We start from the raw sequence: 19,363 nt of genomic DNA, 5'->3' as shown, positions 1-19,363 counted from the left end.
CCCCCAACACGCCCTCCCGCGGAGCCAGGCTCACCATGGGTAAGTCCCACCGGACAGCCGGGACTCGGTGCTGTGCAGCGGATCCCTGCGGCCCCCAGCGCCCCGCTCCTCTCCTCCCGCCGGACTGCGGGCCTGGCCTAGGCTGGGCAGGGGCCTCAAGCGCCTCCTTCCATCCTCCTTCTGCCTGGGAAGGGAAAGTGGCTGATAGCAAGTGGCGGGGCGCCTGCTGACCCCAGTCCTGACCACCCAGGCATGGGAGCTCCCTGTTCTGCAAAGGAGAAAGTGGGGGCTCCCAAAGGAGCAACCTTCATCAGCTCGCTGGGCCCCGAGATCCTGGCACTGTTTGGCCTGCAGTAGGCAAAACAGACACCACCACCCCACACTCACACACACTGGGGTTTGGGGCCTGCCTGGTGCAGAACTGGCTGTGGTGGGGAATTTGTGTGTCCTTTCTGGATTCAGAGGTCCCAAGGGCCATTCAGCCCCTCTTTCTTTAGTGAGCAGCTATTTTGTGCCATGCATAGGTGTTGGCGATTCCCAGTGAGCAAGACAGATCTCTCTGATCTTTGAGGAGCTGGATAAACAAGTGCCCGAATATTAGATGCAGTGTGGAGTACAGAAAATGAGGCCCCAGCACATGGGTTTGGTCGGCAGGCAGGTAGGGTGGGCTGCCTGGAGCTGAGCCCTTACTCAGAAGCAGGCCTGCTGAGTTCTAGGAGAAGAGCTTCCCAGTAGCAGGAGCAGTAAGTGCAAAGGCCCTGAGGCAAGGATTCACTGGTGTGCCCCAGGCCAGTGTTGGTAGAGCCTAGTGGACAGAGGGCAGGGGTGAGCAGTGCCAGAACCTGCAGGGCCTTGTAGGATGAGACACTTGGTTCTTATTCCAGATGATATAGCTGAAAGATTATTTAACTATAGAGTGGTCCTGGGGGTGTGTGACCTGAATTATCTCTTAAAAACCTCACTCTTGTTTCACTCGGAATCATAACTAACATTAGCTATAAGGGTAGGCAGGCATATGAGGTAGATATTATTATCCCATTTGTAGGTGGAGGAAGCTCAGAGAGGTTAAGTGAGTTACACATGGTCACACAGCGGTGGAAAAAAGAAGCTGGGGCAGAACTCCAACACTCTGGATTCCTACCACCCAGCCTCTCCACACAACAGTGGCACAGCTGCTGAGCAACTCCAGCTCTGACTCCATAGTCCATCCCTCCACATCACCGCACAGTGGGAAACTGAGGCCCAGAGAAGTCAGAGTCTTTCCCAGAGTACCGGCGTGGCTCCAGGTCCTTGCTAGCACTTTTCCTGTCCCTCCTAAGTCAATTCAACTGCTAGTGTCTAACTGGGGGTGGAGAACTGTGACACCCGAGCCCCCGTGGGCTATTTGTATCGCGGAAAGCTCTACAAGTCTCCCCATCAGGGAAGCACGCACAGGCAGCGTGTGCGTGTGACGGGGGGTCCACAGCACCTTCCCACCCGAAAGCCCCAGGCCGTGCTCACTCTCCCTGGGGGATCAGGGAGTAGGCTCTGTCAGCTCCAGGACCAGGACTGGGCTCGGGCCCCACTGCTCCCACCTCCTCATGACCTGGAGCGCTTGTCACTTCCCTGACCTTCCCCGACCTTCACCTGGTCGCTTGCTCTAAAACATCTGCATCCCTGGGGGCCATGAGAACGACGTGCGAAAATGAGCTTGCAGCGCTCAGCTCACTACCCCCACTGGGTACGGGTCAGTTAATGTGAGATTTTCTTTTCGATCACACCTGATTTGGGGACTTTTGGAGTCAAACTTCATGAGTTCAAATCCCTGCCATCTCTCACACTGTGCCACCTTGAGCAAATGTCTTTACCTCTCTGGGCCCCACTGCTTTGCCTGCAGAATAGGAATGACAGCCCCACCTGTGTCACGGGGCTGACAGCAGGGCAAGGTGGCTCCCGACACGGGACCAGGTGTGGATGCTCCGTAACAGACAGGAGTACCTAGGGCTCCCAGGAGAGGGGAGGGGAGTGAAGCGGGAGGAGAGTGGACATTTGGGCAGCCAGGGCAGTGAAGCCGGAGGACCATCGGGTGCAAAGGGAACAGCATGACACTGTACAGTGTGTCCCCGGAACAGAAGTATCTCGGGGAGAGGGCACAGGACCAGGACAAAGGGGAGAAGTGGCTGAGGAGTTAGGCCAGCAGTGAAGGGCTTGGATGCCGTCCTCAGGAGTCTGGACTTGCATGCGTAGGTGGTGGGGGCCGTGGAGACTGGCGGGGGTGGCCCTCCCCAGTCTTTCTGATGGCCCTGCAATCTTTGGGGCTGTCCTTTCTAGCTCCCTGGGCCAGTGTGACTTCACCATACTTTGTTACTTGGGATTTTCAAGACAGCCTTTTCCCCCTCTTCCTCTGCCCCGCTATCTGCTGCCTCTTCTACCTCTGGTTTGCCCTTCTTGCTGGGAGGTCCCTGCAGCAGAGATCTTCAGTGTGTGGCTTTTGGCCCCAGCCCGTTGCTTCCTGGCTGTGAGAACACTCCAAGCCTTAGTTTCCCTGTCTGCAAAGTGGGTTCAACCGAGCACCCCCTGGGCTGTTACGAGGATGGATCGACAGCAGGCATGTGGAGATGCTCCAGAAGCGAGATCTGTAAATTATTCCCATTTATTTCCCTTTGCTTTCCTCTCGGCCACCATCATCCCAGTCTGCACTGGTATGTTTTCCAGCAGAGCCAGGGGGCGGTCAGCTTGGCCTTGGCCTTTGGCTGAGCTCCCTTTCACCCCAGTGGTAACCCAGAGATGGCAAACAGTCCTGTGCTTTAGCTTCGATTGCCTCACATGGCCTAGAAGAACTGTCCCCTGGGGGACCTGGGCAGGTAGTCATCCAGGATTTCCTGAGGGGCTCAGCCGGGGAACGGGGCAGGGAGCAGGGAGAGGGGTAAGTTGTCCCCCTGCAGGGAGACTGCCCGTGAGCAGGGCAGGGCAGGGTGGGTGGAGGATCAGAGTGAATGCCATCCTGCCTAGGCCTGATGCAGAGCAGGCAGGAGTGTGCACCTTGCTCAGACAGCCTGCTTTGGGTTGAGGCTTTGCCCAGTACTTCCGACCTTGGGCCATGCACTTGCTTTCTCTGGCTGTCAAGATATTCACTCATAAGCAACACAGCAGCCCACCTCATCAAGTCATGTTTTTAATAAGTAAATTAATTAAAATAGCACCCATTTTTTGTATCACATTAGCCAACTCTAAATATCCACGTGTAGCTGGTCATATCCAACTGCTCAGATACAGAAGTTTCTATCATTGCAGAGAATTCTCCTGGCTAGTGCTGTTCTAAGAAGAAAGGAAATAGAATGTAAACACTCAAACCAGCAGGGGCAGGGTGTGCCACAACAACAAAAACTTAATTGATTTATCAAAAGCAAGAAAAATATCTTGATAGTGCAAGTGCAGTGAACAGAAGGCACAAAAATAAAGGGCAGGAGCAGATTCAAGCTTATCTGCAATTGCAATAAATGTGAATAAGTTCATTTTTATTTGTTCCTTTTGTTTTTTGGTACAGGGGATGGAACTCAGGACCTTGCACCTATGAGGCAGATAAGTTCACTTTTAAAGGAGAAACTCTCAGTCTGAACTTGAAAGCATCTAGATCTATGCTGCTTTTTTTCCCCAGGTTGGGGAGTGGTTAGGGATTGAGCCCAGGGCCTCTGCACTGAGCCACATCCACAGCCCCTGTTCTAATTTTTTTATTTGAGACAGGGTCTTGGTAAGTTGCTAAGTTGTCCAGGTGGGACTGGAACTTGCTAACCTCCTGCCTTCACACTTGGTGTTCCCTCATCGAGTCTGTTTCTCTGCCAGATTTGCCATCGATTTCCTGTCTCTATTCAGATTTCTGTTCAGATGCCCCTTCCACAGAGGGCACCTAGCTGAGGACCCTATTTAATTCTCCTATCATTGTCAATCCTCTCTTGCTGTTTTATTGCTCTGTGAGTTCTACCACCAACTGCAATCGCATCATATATTTATCATCTGCCCCTGCCTGGCAGAATGTCAGGTCCTTGATAACACCACTGCATTTCTGGCCTCCAGAATGCCACCTGGCATGTGGCAGGGGCCAGATAGCTAAGTCTGGGTGGACAGGTGGATGGGCAGATGGGTATGTGGAAGGGTATATAAAGGATGCAATACAAAGACAGGTGGATGAAAGGATGGGTTTGTGGACAGATGGATTCATAAATCAATGGGTGGCTGAACAAATTAATGAGTAGATAAATGGAGAGATCGATGGATGAATATGTGGATGGATGCATGGATGGATGAATGGCTGGATGGATGGATGGACGGACAGATGGATGGACGGATGGATGGATGGATGGATGGACGGATGGATAACAGATGGATAAGAAGATGGAAGACAGATGGAAGGAAGGGAGGAAGAAAGTAGGGAGGAAGGATAGAAAGAAGCAAGCAGGCAAGGAAGGGTAAATGAATGAACAAACACATGGTTGAGGAGTAGCTGGGTGGGTGGAGGATGTGACCAGTGGAGGGGATGTTGGATGCATACTCTGGCCAGAAACCATTCTGACTGTAGGCTGTCATTTTCATTTTCCAGGCTGTCCTCCGCCTGTCCTGCCCCTGTGTGCCTCTGTGTCTTTGTTGGGTGGCCTGACCTTCGGCTATGAACTGGCAGTCATATCGGGTGCCTTGTTGCCACTGCAGCTTGACTTTGGGCTGAGCTGCTCACAGCAGGAACTGCTCGTGGGCAGTCTGCTCCTGGGGGCGCTGCTCGCCTCCCTCGGGGGTGGCGTCCTTATCGACCACTATGGCAGGAAGCGAACCATCCTGGGGAGCAACCTGGTGCTAGTGGCAGGCAGCCTGAGCCTGGGGCTGGCTGGTTCCCTTCCCTGGCTGGTCCTGGGCCGCTCAGCTGTTGGCTTCGCCATCGCACTCTCCTCCATGGCCTGCTGTATCTACGTGTCAGAGCTCGTGGGACCTCGGCAGCGGGGAGTGCTGGTGTCCCTCTATGAGGCAGGCATCACCGTGGGCATCCTGCTCTCGTACGCCCTCAACTATGCCCTGGCCAGCGCCCCCTGGGGTTGGAGACATATGTTTGGCTGGGCTGCAGCACCTGCTCTCCTGCAGTCTCTTAGCCTCCTCTTCCTCCCGGCTGGTGCAGAGGAGACTGCAGGGTATAAGGACCTCGTTCCACTCCAGGGAGGTGAGGCCACCAAGCGAGGCCTGGGGAAGCCACGCTATACCTTTCTGGACCTCTTCAGGGCCCGAGATAATATGCGAGGCCGGACCACAGTGGGGCTGGGGTTGGTGCTTTTCCAGCAACTAACAGGGCAGCCCAATGTGCTGTGCTACGCATCCACCATCTTCCACTCAGTCGGCTTCCATGAAGGGTCCTCCTCTGTGCTGGCCTCCGTAGGGCTCGGCGTGGTGAAGGTGGCAGCTACCCTGACTGCCATGGGGCTGGTGGACCGTGCTGGCCGCAGGGTCCTACTGCTTGCTGGCTGCGCCCTCATGGCCCTGACTGTCAGTGGCATTGGCCTTGTCAGCTTTGTGGTACCCATGGACTCTGGCCCCAGCTGCCTGGCCATGCCCAATGCCACCCAAAAGACAGGCCTCCCTGGAGGCTCTGCACTGCTGAAGGACCCATCTCTACCTCCTATGCCAACAACCAGGGGGGACCAATGGGCGCCAGTCTCGTTAACTGCTAAGAAAACCAAGTTCCACCCAGGAGCCAGAGCTGCCACAGCTACTCCTCTGCCAGCCCTGAGCACCACCTCCTCAGGGCCCCCTGATCCCACCCCAGGGCACACACTGCTGCGCTGGACAGCACTGGTCTGCCTGATGGCCTTTGTGAGCGCCTTCTCCTTTGGCTTTGGACCAGGTAAATGGAATTTCTTGCAGGTAAATCTGGAACCTCCTTCTACCCCTCTTCCTGGGCAGCTCAAGGCCCTATCAGTCCAGAGGGGCACTGGAGGCAGGCCGTCCTGAAGCTTCAGCACTCCTCCCAGGCTGGGGGCCTAACTTCACATTAAAAAAATAATAATAAAACCCTGGATAATTTAACTAGAAAGGTTTACTTGAAAGAAATTTAGCACAGAGGGTAGAAACCAGCCATCCCAGTTTGCCTGGGACTGTTCTGGTCTCAGCACTGCAAGTCTGTGTCCCAGGAGACCCCTGAGTCCTGAGCAAATAGACACTGTGGTTACCCAAAAGGGATTCTTGCACTATAGAGGGGCATGAGGCTGGGGAGACTCTGGGGTCAGGGGCCTGACATTTTCCCTGACTCACATAGCCGGGAGGTCACCTGCTTGGCCCACTGGCACCAGGCCTCAGCCCAGGAGCCCCTCTGCTCTCCTGTCCTAGTGACCTGGCTTGTCCTCAGTGAGATCTACCCTGGGGAAGTCCGCGGGAGAGCCTTCGCCTTCTGCAACAGCTTCAACTGGGCTGCCAACCTCGTCATCAGCCTCTCCTTCCTCGATCTCATCGGTGAGTCCTTTGATCTCATCCCTCAGCCCAGTTCTATCCAGATCCAGAAACAGTTTCCCTCAGACAGAGCCAGGGCTTCAGTTTCAGATGGGTCACAAATGACAGAAAATCCAAAGTAGCCCAATTTATATACAAAAGGGAATATTGTAATAATATCTGTATTAAATCATTGACATGAACAGGGTGAGGTGGCTTCAAGCAGAGCTGATCCCTGGGCTCTGTCGCAGCTGATGCCCATCTTTCACTCCTTTCACCTCTGCTTGTCATCTCACACCCAGGCAGACCAGTCTCACATGACAAAGATGACTGCCAGCAGGCCTCTGCAGTTTGGAAGCTGAAGAAAGACCCCCTTTCCCACCGGCTCCAACCTAAGTCCTGGGACAAGCCCTCATTGGCTCAGCAAGATCACGTGTCCATCTCTGAGCCAATCACAGTGGCTATTCTGATGCCTAGCTCTCCTTTGCTCTAGGTCCCAAGGCCCAATACAGTACTTAAGACTCAGTTATTTTCCTTCTCCCTGTGGCCAAGAGTTCCCACCTCAGGGCGATGGCCAATTCATGGAGCTTGGAAGACGCTGGGCAAGGAAGTCACCCATTATGACTGTCTCCTGGCAGTCAGAGACTCAAGGCTTCTCCCTGCTGCCTGAGACGTCAGGCATTCCTGTAAGTGTGGAATGAGTGCGTGAGACGGAGGAAAGGAGCAGAGGGAAAGAGGAAGAGGATGGGAAAGAGGGGCCAGGCTCATCATCATCCCCATTTCATAGATGAAAAAGCACGTCCTTGCCAAGCCCAGCCAGGTAGTCAGAGGACAGGAACCTGGCCCTGCAGACTCCCAGCCAGACCTTCACCAGACTGCTTGGAGGAAGTGTGGCCGTGGCTGTGAGTGGACAGAGCTGCATCCAAAACATAATCGGTGCTTCTGGGGCAATGAAGTCCCTTTGTGGCCTCCTTTCTCTGTCTTGGGGTCCAAGGACTCGGGGTCATCCCCACCCAGGTCTCTGGCACTGGAACCCTGTTCCAACCTGTGGCTCCAGGAGGAGGAGGAGCGGAGCTGCCTGAGCCTCCCTCTCTGTCTTCTCCCCGACCAGTCAGACAGGCAAAGTGGCCAAAGCTCAGTTCCCTGACTGACTGCCAAATGACCCGCTGCTGGGATTGCTGAGTGTTATTTTTGAAACCGGGCTTTACCAAGGCTGTGTCCCTGTAGCTGTTTCCTGCCGCGCTGAATGTCACTGCCTCAGTTCAGATGTCCAAATTCTGAGCATGGCTAATGTGTTAGATGTGCATGAGTGATTTTGCCCCTGTTTGGGTTGGTGGGTTTGTGCCCTGGCTCTTTCCCCACCGCTGGGATGGTTGGTTGATCAGATTTGTGCCTTCGGGTACTTATTGACAGCCCCTTGGCTATTCCGCAGACCTGTGATCCAGAGCCCTTAAGTGACCTGACTTCCAGCACTCCACCTAGAACCTTCCAGAAAGCCCAGGCTGCATGGCCCTCATACCCGCCCTTCTGTCCCCAGGTGCCATTGGCTTGTCCTGGATCTTCCTGCTCTATGGACTGACCACCATTCTCGGCCTTGGCTTCATCTACTTTTTCGTTCCTGAAACAAAAGGCCAATCACTGGCAGAGATAGACCAGCAGTTCCAGAGCAGCCGGTAGGAAGTGGGTGTGGATGGGTGGGTCCACGGGGGAAAGAGCTGCTCCCAAACTTGGGCCAGGGCTTGGGACTTCAGCCCTCACCCTCTCTCTTTGCCAGATATCTGTTTTTTTCTTTCCATCTCCTCTTAACTGGATGCCCTGAGTTTTGTCCCATCCTGTTCTCACAGATATTTTGTGTCTTCCTGCAGCAGCTTTTCATTTGACTCTAAGGCCCAGCTCACAGGAATAAAAATCTCTCAGTTACAGAGCCAGAGGTCAGGGCAGGGGAATCTTAAAACCATAGAACCTTAGATTCTTAGAACCTACCTAAAGAAACAAAACTTTATACCTGTGGCCTCTAAAATTGCATAGAAGCCTGCCATAGTGGTGCACAGCTGTAATCCCAGATACTCAGAAGGCTGAAGCAGGAGGATCAAAAGTCCAAGGCCAGGGCTGGGGATTTAGCTCAGTGGTTCGGCTGCCTGCTTCATAAGTGTAAAGTCCCGAATTCAATCCCCATTACAAAAAAAAAAAGTCTAAGGCCAGCCTAGGCAATTTAGACCCTGTCTAAAACAAAACAAAACAAAAAAGCAAAATTTATACACAAAACACTTGTGGGCTTAATTCATTTATTCTATGAATATTTATTAAGTCCTTACAATGGGCCAGTCAGTGTTTGGGGTCTTAGGAAATGTGACAGAGATTAAGAATGACAAGTTTCTTACAGCTGGGTGTGGTGGTGCATGCCTCTAATGCCAGCACTCACAAAACTGAGGCAGGAGGATCATCATGAGCTCAAGACTAGCCTGGGCTACATAGTAAGTTCAAGGCCAGCCTGAACTACATAGCCAGAGTCTGTCTCAAAAACAAACAATTAAAAAAAAAAAAAGTATGACAAGTTTCTTGTCCTCATGGGGACAGAAAATAAGCCAACAAATGCATAAACATTTAGCTGGTGATACGTAATTAGAAGAAAATGAAACCAGCCATATTTTGCCAGGGGGTCAAGAGCAGAGAGAGAGAGGACAGAGTAGACAGGGTTCTGGCTACATTAGAGTAGGTGGTCAAAAAAAGAGAACTTTCTGAGAAGGAACAATTCAGTTAGTGAGAAGAAGGAGGCAGCCATGTGAAAGTGAGAGGAGAAACATTCCGGGTAGAGAGAATGGCAAGTGCAAAGGCCCTGTGGTGGGAATATATCTGGCATAAGCAGGAGAACAAGAGAGCTGTTATGGCTGGAACAAAGGAAGGGAGGGAGGACCTGCAGGAAACCAGATCAACCAGATGAGTAGGATGTAGCAAGTGAGTTCTATAGGTCAAAGAGGGGAGTTCAGAATCATAGCATGACAGGACCTTAAGCCATTGAATAAGAGAAGAGCAGAGTCTTTGAAGGGACCTCAGTGTGCTACAGTCCTAAGCATCCTTGGCAGGTGTCACGGTTGCTTTATAGAGTAAGACTCTCCATTCTATTACTGGGAGGCCTTTAAATATCATCCTGGACTGAGTGGCCCCGACTCCCTGCAGATGCTTGCCAGCCTGGCACCCACCGGGCTCCTGGAGCCACGAGTCCACCTGGACTGTGGGTGGTGGGTGACTCACACCAGGAGTTGTGTTAGTTAGGAAACAGCCACAGTGCCTTGGAGCGGTCCGTGCTCACGGAGCTCACTCGGGGCCCAGGGGCCTTCTGTCTTGTTGCTCAGCCATCTCCTCAGCATCTCCTGTCTCACAGGGTGCGTGAGGTCCCACCACTACTTTCCACAGGAAGGCACAGTCCAGGTCACATCCAGCCACGTCCCTTTGGGCAGAACTTGACCATTCGAATGTGCAGGGGAGCCTGAGAAACGCGATCTTTCACCTGGGCAGCCATACGTGAAGCTAAAAATCCAGGGTTCTGTTCTTAGCTGCCTAGAATTTCTGCTGTGCTGGTTTTCTTGTGAGACGATTCCAGACCCAGCCTCTAGGACAAAGAGTAAAAGAGGCAGAGAGGCAGGTGGAAGCAAGCGCAGGGGAAGCCAGGATGGAGGGAAGTGTCAGGCTGGGCCTGGGGTTCAGGTCACTCAGAAAGCTGGGCTACCACAAAGACAGCAAGTTAGTGGTGTTGGGAGAGTTCCCGGCAGGCCTGGGCCCCACCATTCCATAGTGTGGGGGAATCCTGATATCAGAGCCACAGGGAACAGTGAAAGAAACTTGACCCTATCCCCCACAGACCAGCACAGCTCCCAGGATTTTGACACAGGAAGTCATGGGACAAGCTTTTCAGCACCCTTTGGTTCTCTGTCGCTCCATACCAGAGGGGCAGTCCCAGGAGAAATTCTGATTGGCCAAGCCTGGTTTATATGCCCCACCCTGTAACGCCCAACTCAGCCAGGATAGGGCAGTGCTTCTTGACAGACAGCCCTACAAGAGCACACGCTGCAGAGGAGACTCAAGGCTGAGGGGTGCATGGGTACTGGGTGGAGCAGATTACCCTCTGCTAGGCTCTTATCCCTGTGCCTTTGGTGTGCTTTTGGAAAGCACAGACCTGCCTCTCAGCCCATCCCCTGGAAAGAAATAGTCTTTAAAAAAGAACGAAGGGCAAAGGGAAGAGCAAGAGCAAAGGCCCTGAGGTTGGGTGTTCCAAGAGAAAGACAGGAGGCCAGTGTGGCCAGGGAGGGATGTGCGCTTGGGAGAAGAGGGTCATGATATCCGAGGGGGCTGTGGTGAGGGGCTTGGGTATGGGGTGAGTCTCCTAAGCAGGCAACCAGATCTGGCCTTTGTGTTTAGAAAACTGACCCAGCTGTGATGGGATGAGGGTGGCACAGGCCGGAAACCTGGGAGGAGCTGCTGGGTGTCCCGGAGAGAGAAGATGGCAGTGTGTGTAGAGGCAGAAAGCTAAGGGGCCAGACAGGACTGCGCATGGGAGCGGGAGGCCCCAGTGAGGTCCCCTGCAGCCCTCAGGGAAGACGCCCCGCCCTGCCACTCTCTGATCCCTGTCACTCTGCCCCGGACAGGTTCCTCCCGAGCTTTGGCCGCAGGCAGAACTTGGCGGGCGTCCAGTACAGTCGTGTCAAGGTCTCCATGGCCTCCTGAGGAGTCCATCCGCCGGCAAGAGGCGGGCACGTCAGTGTCTGCAGGCCAACCCCAGCGTCCTGCCTGCTGGGCCCTGCGGCACAAGCTCTAGGAGGCCCTTTGGGAGTGGCCCCTGCCCCAAAGGAGGGCTCTGTGTTGGGGTCAGAGATGAAAGTCTGAGAGGCCCAAGCTCTTGCTGAGTGCAAGGCTCTGAGGGCCCTTAAGACCGTCTTCATGCCTCACTTTCCCCACTGACTTTGCACATCTGCAATATTTTTAATGAGAACATTGAGAGACTTCCTTGGACTTTCTGGACTCTTCTGGACCCTGGACTTTTTCAAGTAATCTTTGGGGTACCAATCCTGGCAGGAAGTGTCCCTAGCATCTCCCCTATCTCCACCAAGGATATCGCATCCTCTGCTGTCCTTTTCCATCTGGCGGGGAGTTTTTAGTCAGGGAGAATCCTGCCTTTGGGATGTTAGCTCTCAGTCTTGCTCATCTCCTCTAATTCTCTTGCCAAAGATATTTATCATTTACTTGAAACTCTGACTGCTTGGCAGGGACTGAATTCTAGTCCTGGGTTTGCTGGTAACAGGTCCTCTAGGAGCCTGGGCCCCGGTCTCCCCCGTGTGCAGCGGGAGGCTTGGACTGGGCTCCCCTTGAGTCCGCTTCTGACCCCAGTGGGCGGGAATCCTAAAAGCTGTGGCACAACAGACACTCAAGCTGGGTCCTTCCCGCCCTCGGGTTGCTGGCATTGCTTTGGAGGATTCAGATTTTCATTTGAAGGAAAGGAGAACAGTATCCCAGAGCTTGGACCCTAAGATCCACTGCCAGGACAGGGCAGGAGGCTTTGCCGGAAGGAGGGGTTTGAAGGTCCCACACCTTGGTGTCAGTGTGGCCTCCACTAACAGCTCCCTCAGCCTCTACTTCTGCATTTGCAGAGCGGGCACTGTTGTGTCCCCGATGGTATATTCAACCCCTGTGTCCCTTGGCCCGCAACAGCTCCTCTGTTTCTGGAGACTTCTTTATCCAGGGATGTGCTGGAGCTGGTTTGTGAGGGCTGATTATTAAATTAAACTGGTTGTTAAAAAAAAGTTACTAAAAATACATTATTTGAACTTACAATTAAATGCATTGTACAAAAGACAAAGGTAATGAATACTCAACACTGACTCCTACTTATCCCAACACACTTCCTGTTACCTGTGTTCATGTGGCCCCGGAAGTGTGCCTTCCTCACATAGCTTAGGGAACCCTACCGCTTCAGGGCTTGATTTATTGTTTTGTTGACTCCCCAAGTTAACAGCTGCTGGATCAAATGTTAGTAATGCGAATTAAATTTAAAAGTGTGCCATGTTTGTAGATGATACATTGTAAGTAGAAAATAACTACCCTAAAGAACTATTTTTCCACCATTACTAAACTATTGTCCAATTTAGCAGACACTGTGCTCACCTCATCAGTGAAGGAATTCTGAAATGGTTTGTCTAATTGCTTTTTTAAACTTTTAAATTGCAGCATTTGGGATTGAACCCGGTGAGTACTGAGCTACATCCCCAGCCCTTTTTAAAATTTTATTCTTAATACCCTGGCCAGCCTTGAATTTGAGATCCTCCTGCCTCATTCTCCTCAGCAGTTGTGATGACAGGTGTGCGCTACCATCCCCAGCTTAATTGCTCTCCTTTTCTTGTCTCATTAGTTAATGTAAATAAGGATTTCAGTCAGCTTTCATGATGTGTAACTGCCAAGCATTTTTATTTGTAGTCTAATTTTGTCAAATCGTGGCTGAATTGCAGTGATAGTCGGCTTGGGATACAAGAGATTAGCTTAAAAATCAACAAAAGGATTCTGTAAGAATTAATTGGCATATGAAGTTTGCACAAGAGGAGTTACAATAAAGAGCATTTACAACAGAGTTCATTATTATTTGTTAAGTTGTGTGCCACAAGCTCATCCTTTACCTCAATAGAAGTCACACCTGTGCACATCCGTGCTTTTCTCTGGAGGGCAGGTAAGCGTTGCCCAGCACCGCGTGGGTCTGTGTGACAGCCCCCTCCTACTTCACCTTGGAACCAAAGCTCTCTTCACTTACCTTTCCCCGCCCATCAGCTGGAAGGACCACCTTTCCACCCTTAGGGTGGCTCCTTCCCTCTCTGGATCAGCATCGTAATCTCGGAGAGGTGAAGAATGTCGTGCAGGACGGCAGGCATGGCAGGCAGTAAGGAGCAGTGGGGTCTGTGGACACTGGTGAGCCAGGGTCCCTCAGAAAGGGTTGACGACACCATTCCAGCTGGCGGCTGCCGTGTGGGAGTGTGGGCCCGATGTGGCCGGACCATCTGACTTCTCAAGGAAAGTCAGCAATTCAAATTTTCCTAATTCTCAAGTATGATGGAGGAGTCTGATTATGAAGTGTCTTCCAGACCACAGGACACATTTAGATTTTATTCTAAATGTTCTGGGAGGCCCCAGGAGCAGAGCAGAAGTGGCTGAAATGACTGAGCAATGTGATGTCAAATACTCAATGGAGGCTGGAGGGCAGAGTGAGCCTTTGCACTCACTTCCTCTCCACCACAGGTCTGAGCCCGGGGCCCAGTGTGCTGTTTGAGACCTCACGGCCTGGCCTGAGGCTTTGGAGGCTGGGTGGGATTCAGCCTATCCCTACAGTGTTTGGGACCCTACCACATTCCCAATGTGCTCCCATCGCTCCAGAATACACAGCTCGGAGGTGAGAACACGGGGAAGTCACAAGCACCACGGAAGACTGAGGTGGCCTGCGTCACTCTCTCACGTCGGACCTGCCTGGGGACGAGACATCCAACTACCTCCCAGGCAGAGATTGGCCACCCTGGGGGAGGCGGAGAGGTCCCTGCCTGGGCTGTGCATGCGGCGGATGACTGCCCACTCCTGTCCATCCCCGCAGTCTTTGCCCCATTTCTTCTCCACCCAGAACATGGTCAAGCACAAACACCCCTCTCTTTCCTGGCTTTCTCTCCGACATCCACTTCCGGATCACCGAGTTTCTGCTCATGCGCTAAGGCTTTTGCGTGTCGACATCCTCTGACCTCACTAAGATCTTTGACCTCTAAATACCAACCCTTGACTGCACCTTCTCAGCACCTATGAACCTCTTCCTGCCTACACCTTCCTTCTGGTCCATCTTTGCTCCCGTGTCGGAACCTTGTAATCTACCCCTTGTAGGTAGCCTTGTGTACCTGTAGCATTATCGATCCTGGATTAATTCACACATCCCTTGGTTTGCATGTGAGCTGTGAGTGTTGTAGGAGAAAAACTGGACAACCTGGCGAATGGGTTTCACTTAAAATCTGTGAGCCCAGTCCTCAGACTCTGCCCCCAGCGCCTCCGGGGACACAGGTCCTTGCACTCTGACTCTGCAGTTCCACAGCAAGTCTTTGGCTGACCTTTTGTCTCCCACTCTCTCAGCTGCTGACCTTGCCTTATATTTCCCTGGATGAGTAGTTCTTGGGTCAGGAACAGAGGCTGTCCCCATAATAAATCTCTTTTGGGCATAGTAATACACCACACCCCCAATTTTTAGGGGCTAATGCTCTGTGCCCAGCCGAGATACTACATTTCCCAGACTCCTTTGCAACATGTGACCAAGTTAAAGACAATCCGAATGAGCAGAAAACAGCTGGCAAGCCTTGTGGCAGAGAAAACTGACTATTCCCCTAATCTCCTTCCCCTTGCTTCCTTTTAGGAGTAGAAATCCCTTTGTTCTAGCTGTTGTCCAGCTAAAGATGACAGTTCCCAGCTTCCTCTGCAGCAGAGGTGTCATGTGACTATGTTCTGCACTTTGGCATGGGAGTGATAGCAATATGTACATCTTCTGTGTCACTTCCAAAAGGGAAGCTGTTCACATTAAATAAGCTTGCTCTTTGCCTTTCTACATACAGAATGAGTACAGAGTGATCACCTTCCACCACCAGACAGGGGGATAGTGAAGTGATAAGAGAGAGGATGCCCAGATCCACAGAAAACTGTGGACTAATTCACCTGTTGGCCCTGTTTCAATACCCATTGCTGGACTGTTATGTGAGAGAGGAATGAACTTCTACCTTGTTCCAGCAAGTAACCTGTGACAATGGATACACACCCATGGAAGGAATGGATATGCCCTTCGCCTTTCCTTCTCCATGCTTGTTGATTAAACTTAGGTTAGGGAGCCATCCTGGACCGTGCCAACAAGAACAACATCCTGGGAGGGCCTGGGATTTCGCTCAGTAGTTCAACCACCTTCCTGGAAAGTGCAAGATTCTGAGCTCAATCCTCGGTACTGAAGAAACAAACAAACAAACAAAAGAATAACATCCTGGGGGGTAGTGAAGTATCAAGCTAGTCGCAGCCTGTGTCCCTGCTAATTCTCAGCAGGGCTGCCCCAGCAGCCTGTGTTACCTGAAAGAGAAATAACTTCCATCTTGGTTAAGCCACGGTTTATTCATGTGTCTAGTACTTGAAGCCAAACTTAGCCTGACCAGTTCAGAGAGTCACCGCCTGAATGACCACCTTATCCCTCATCTCAACCCAGCCCTCCATTCTCCCACTGTCACGTAGTTCCTGCTGTAGCCTTGTTGCAAGGTGAGCATTGGAGAGGTCTTTAAGAGGGACTCATACTGCTCTCTCAAGACATTTGATTCTCATGGGAGTGAGTGAGTTCTTACTTTCACGGGAGTGGACTCATTACTGCAAGAGTGGGTTGTTATAAACCGAGGCCAGCCCTTGAGCTTTGTCTTTTCTCTTATAACTCCTGCCTGCCCTTCTGCTTCCCCACCATGTTCAGACGTGACATGAGATCTTCAGAGGATGAAGCCACCGACTTTGGACTTCCAAGTCGCCAGAACCATGAGCTAAGTAAACTCCTTTGTCTTATAAATTATTCAGTCTGTGGCATTTTGTTATGGCAACAGAAAAGGAGACATATCCTCAACAGAGAGGGACTAGATTCCAAATCACCCAGCACAGCCACCCTGCCACATCCCAGCCTCGTGTGTGTCTGGCTCCGCTTACTCATGCTCAGGAGGCTGTTGACTATAGCATGGCCACCCTGCTGTGTGGGCCACCTGCCTGATACTCACATAGGTTTTATTTGCTGCCTTGGTCATATGCACTGAAGGATCAGGTTGTCCTGCACACAGGTGAGCTATAAGGGGTGGGGGTGCGGGTGGGGTACACAGAGAGGAGGTGACCTGCCAGGAAGTGAGCACGTGCAGCCAGGAGACCCAGCCTGAGTCCTGCACTTCAGGAACATGGGCCAGTGATTTCACCTCCCTGAGTCTGTTGCTCACCTATAAAGTGAGGGCAGCAGAAGACCCCACCTCCAAGGGAAGAGCCACCAAGACGCTGGATGAAAATACACGTTCCCCGCTGCGAAAGGCTGAGCACCCACACAAAGTGTGGATCCACCTCCACGGCCCGGGGCCTGGGCAGGGCATCCCACCCGGCCCACGGGCTGTCCCAGCACCGACTCTGAACCAGGGCCAGACTCAGTTTCCACCTTTGCTCATTTTCCTTTCCAGCTCAAATATTTTCTCATCTGTGGCATAAGAGGAGATGGAATTTTGATGTGAGATGCAAGATTGTCACAGAGCCACCCTCTGAAAGTATTTCCAGACCCTCACAAGCTGGGTCTCATCCAGAGTACAGAATAATTTATTGTAGATGGCTTGGCACATGGTTTTGGAGTTTTTTCTTCCTTGTGAAATTTCTGAAGTGGAAAAGCTGACATTCTACTTTTAATTGTTCCTCACAAGATGAGGAAAGTTCCCTGTTAAAAGTCTAAATGAAGTTAAAGTCTGCAATTATAGTTGCTGTCTAATTTATTTAGTTTTACTTTGGACTACAATTGTATTAAAATTAAAACATTTGTTGATAAATATATATCCTCTGAAGTTATATAATGAACATACTCTCAATAGCCATCTGAATTCTTTTTCCCTTAAAATATTTGTCTTTACAATCATTTTACACATTATATCAATAGCCTTCACAATCTGTGTGTGTGCGTGTGTGTACATGTGTGTGTGCATGTGTGTGTGTGTGTGTGTGTGTGTGCCCACTGGTGTTGGCTTCATGAAGTTGCTAAACTCTTCCAGATTTGGGGTCTGATGCCATCCCACTCTCCTGGTTTGACGGGCTAGTTTGGTGGTTACTGTGATATGATTTCCAAAATGCTCCCTGTAGCATGTTATTCTTGCAATAATAAATATTTTGTTTTATGGAATCTGATCAATAGCATTTCAGCATCTAAAGCAAGAAAGAGATTCTTTTAAACCTCCAGCTCACATCTAGAAGGTGAATAATGCATTTGGTTTGTTTTGTAAATTAGATTGATTTCCTACCTGATTACTGAATCTCTCAGATACACAGTTTTACAGATGCCATAAACAGCCTAAATGGGCATTTATCTCTTTGACTTTTTTTTTTTTTTTTTTTTTGGTATTGGGGATCGAACTCGAGACCTGGCACTTGTGAGGCAGGCGGCGGAACCACTACACTAAATCCCCAGCCCTCTCTTTTACTTTCTAAAAGCCAGAACTACACATAATACCAAGCTGCCATCATTGCCTGAGCACTACAGCTAACACCAGTCTCGGATACATACGAATTTTCTATTTTGAATGTATGGTCATCAAACTATGAACAGCATTTATCTTGAGGTAGGAGAATGAAAGGAAATGTCAATTTGAGTACGGCTTGCTGAGTTTCCAAAGACAGTGCAGTTTCAATATAGTACATGTCATAAGGGATACTTGAGAAAAACAAACCGTAACATAACTAATAATAAGGAGGAAGTGGAAGAGAGAAGGCGCTGTGGACGGAGTGTATGTGGATTCAAGTCCTCATTTCCCTATCTTAAACATTAATCCTGTTTATTTCTTGAAGCAGAGGCTTTGATGTGCTGGGCACTGATTCTTAAACATTTAATTTGTCTGAGGAGCTGCTTTTAAGTTTTTTTAGTTAGGTGCCATCATTTGAAATTTGGGACATATCACATACAGCTTTGGATTCTGGCTTCTCCTGAAAGAGATCTGGCCCCAAGGGCCTGTATTCTGAAACCCAGCCAGCAGATGGAGCAGTCGCAGCTCCTCCCTCAGACTGGGTTTAAACCTCCCTTTTGTTAGAACCCCACCCAGCTTCTCACTCAAGCGTTTAATGGTTGCAACCTCAAAAGTAGAAACAAAAAACTTTCCAACAGTAGTAATCACAAGGCAATGCTGGAAAGATTAGCTCCCCATTTAGAACAGTCTCTTTGTATCTGTCTATAATTAAGGAACTAAGTAAAATACCACTTTAAAGTACTTTTTTTTTAATTTTAGAAAATACCGAAAATTCTAAAGATTAGAGATAAGATCTGCCCACATCCTACTTATGACTGACAATATTTTGGCCTATATGCACGTACCTTTTTGTCTATGATGATAAGTCAAGCTGAAATGCAGATGGGTATCAGGATAGATATTTCACATCACTGAGAAAATACAGTACCTAAAAGTGTTGTGGCATTTACCTTTTTAGATTCACAAATATATCGTCCTTGCCAAGGTCAAGAACAATATCAGCAATTTCTCCCAGCGCCTGGCTTTTTCTTTACTTCTGAGTGTGTAGAAAATTGAATTATGTGCGTACCAAGTCGACATTCCAGTGTTCCTGGCAAAGACCGATTCTGCCAGTGGAAACAGAATGTTTTCATTTTCTTTATTTCTTTCTCCCCGTCATTCTATGCTTTTCTGGTTTCTCTATGTGTGTATTTTTCCCTTGGATTTGGCACCGTGAAGTTGCTAAGTTCTTCCAGATTCGGGGGCCAGTGCCACCCTAAATCTCTGGGTTTGACGGGCTGGGTCCGTGGTTACTGAGATATGATCCAGAAGGCTTTCTCTGGGGCCATCTGTCAATCAGATGTCAGCTCTTGAGGAGGGAGACTTTGGCAGTCACGCCTCCGTTGGATGCCAGAGTTCATTGCCTTCTGCTGAGATCGTATCTGTACAGGGCTGGGCACAAAATAAGTTCTCGCTTCATGCTTGATAATTACAACCCAATCAGGTAGCTCTTGGCAGGAAAAGTAAAAAATGTTGCCTTGCACCGACTCTTAGTTGCTATTTATGTTAACCAGTGTCTTCAGATCAAAACAGGATGTAAAGCTTCCTCACACTCTGGGGCCACTGTCCACACTAACTTTTCTGATTCCATGGTTACCAAGTTAAAG

The 19,363-nt window shown here is 50.5% G+C and overlaps 1 protein-coding gene across 7 annotated transcripts; it reads left to right on the top strand.

Moving 5' to 3' along the window:
- Positions 1 to 6: 6 nt before the first annotated feature.
- On the top strand, positions 7 to 16,767 carry Slc2a10 (solute carrier family 2 member 10). 7 transcript variants are annotated; one of them, XR_780647.1, is made up of 6 exons: positions 7 to 39; positions 4,577 to 5,860; positions 6,343 to 6,465; positions 7,229 to 7,343; positions 7,979 to 8,114; positions 11,085 to 11,159. XR_780647.1 is itself a non-coding variant. In XM_010626238.2 (5 exons), exons 1-5 carry the CDS (start codon positions 36 to 38, stop codon positions 16,269 to 16,271), a joined length of 1,878 nt encoding a protein of 625 aa, XP_010624540.1. In that variant the 5' UTR covers positions 7 to 35; the 3' UTR covers positions 16,272 to 16,767. The 7 variants fall into 7 exon arrangements, 4 of the variants coding, with proteins under 4 accessions (XP_010624540.1, XP_010624541.1, XP_010624544.1 ...); XR_780649.1 differs by lacking the exons at positions 7,229 to 7,343; positions 11,085 to 11,159 and adding an exon at positions 6,744 to 7,127 and having other exon boundaries at positions 7,979 to 8,055; XR_780648.1 differs by lacking the exons at positions 7,979 to 8,114; positions 11,085 to 11,159 and adding an exon at positions 6,744 to 7,127 and having other exon boundaries at positions 7,229 to 7,306.
- The last annotated feature ends 2,596 nt before the right edge of the window (positions 16,768 to 19,363 follow it).

This window comes from Fukomys damarensis, unplaced genomic scaffold (genome assembly GCF_012274545.1).
Source record: "Fukomys damarensis isolate Sample0158 unplaced genomic scaffold, DMR_v1.0_HiC HiC_scaffold_22, whole genome shotgun sequence".
NCBI lineage: Eukaryota > Metazoa > Chordata > Mammalia > Rodentia > Bathyergidae > Fukomys > Fukomys damarensis.
This window is presented reverse-complemented; position numbering and strand designations above follow the sequence as displayed.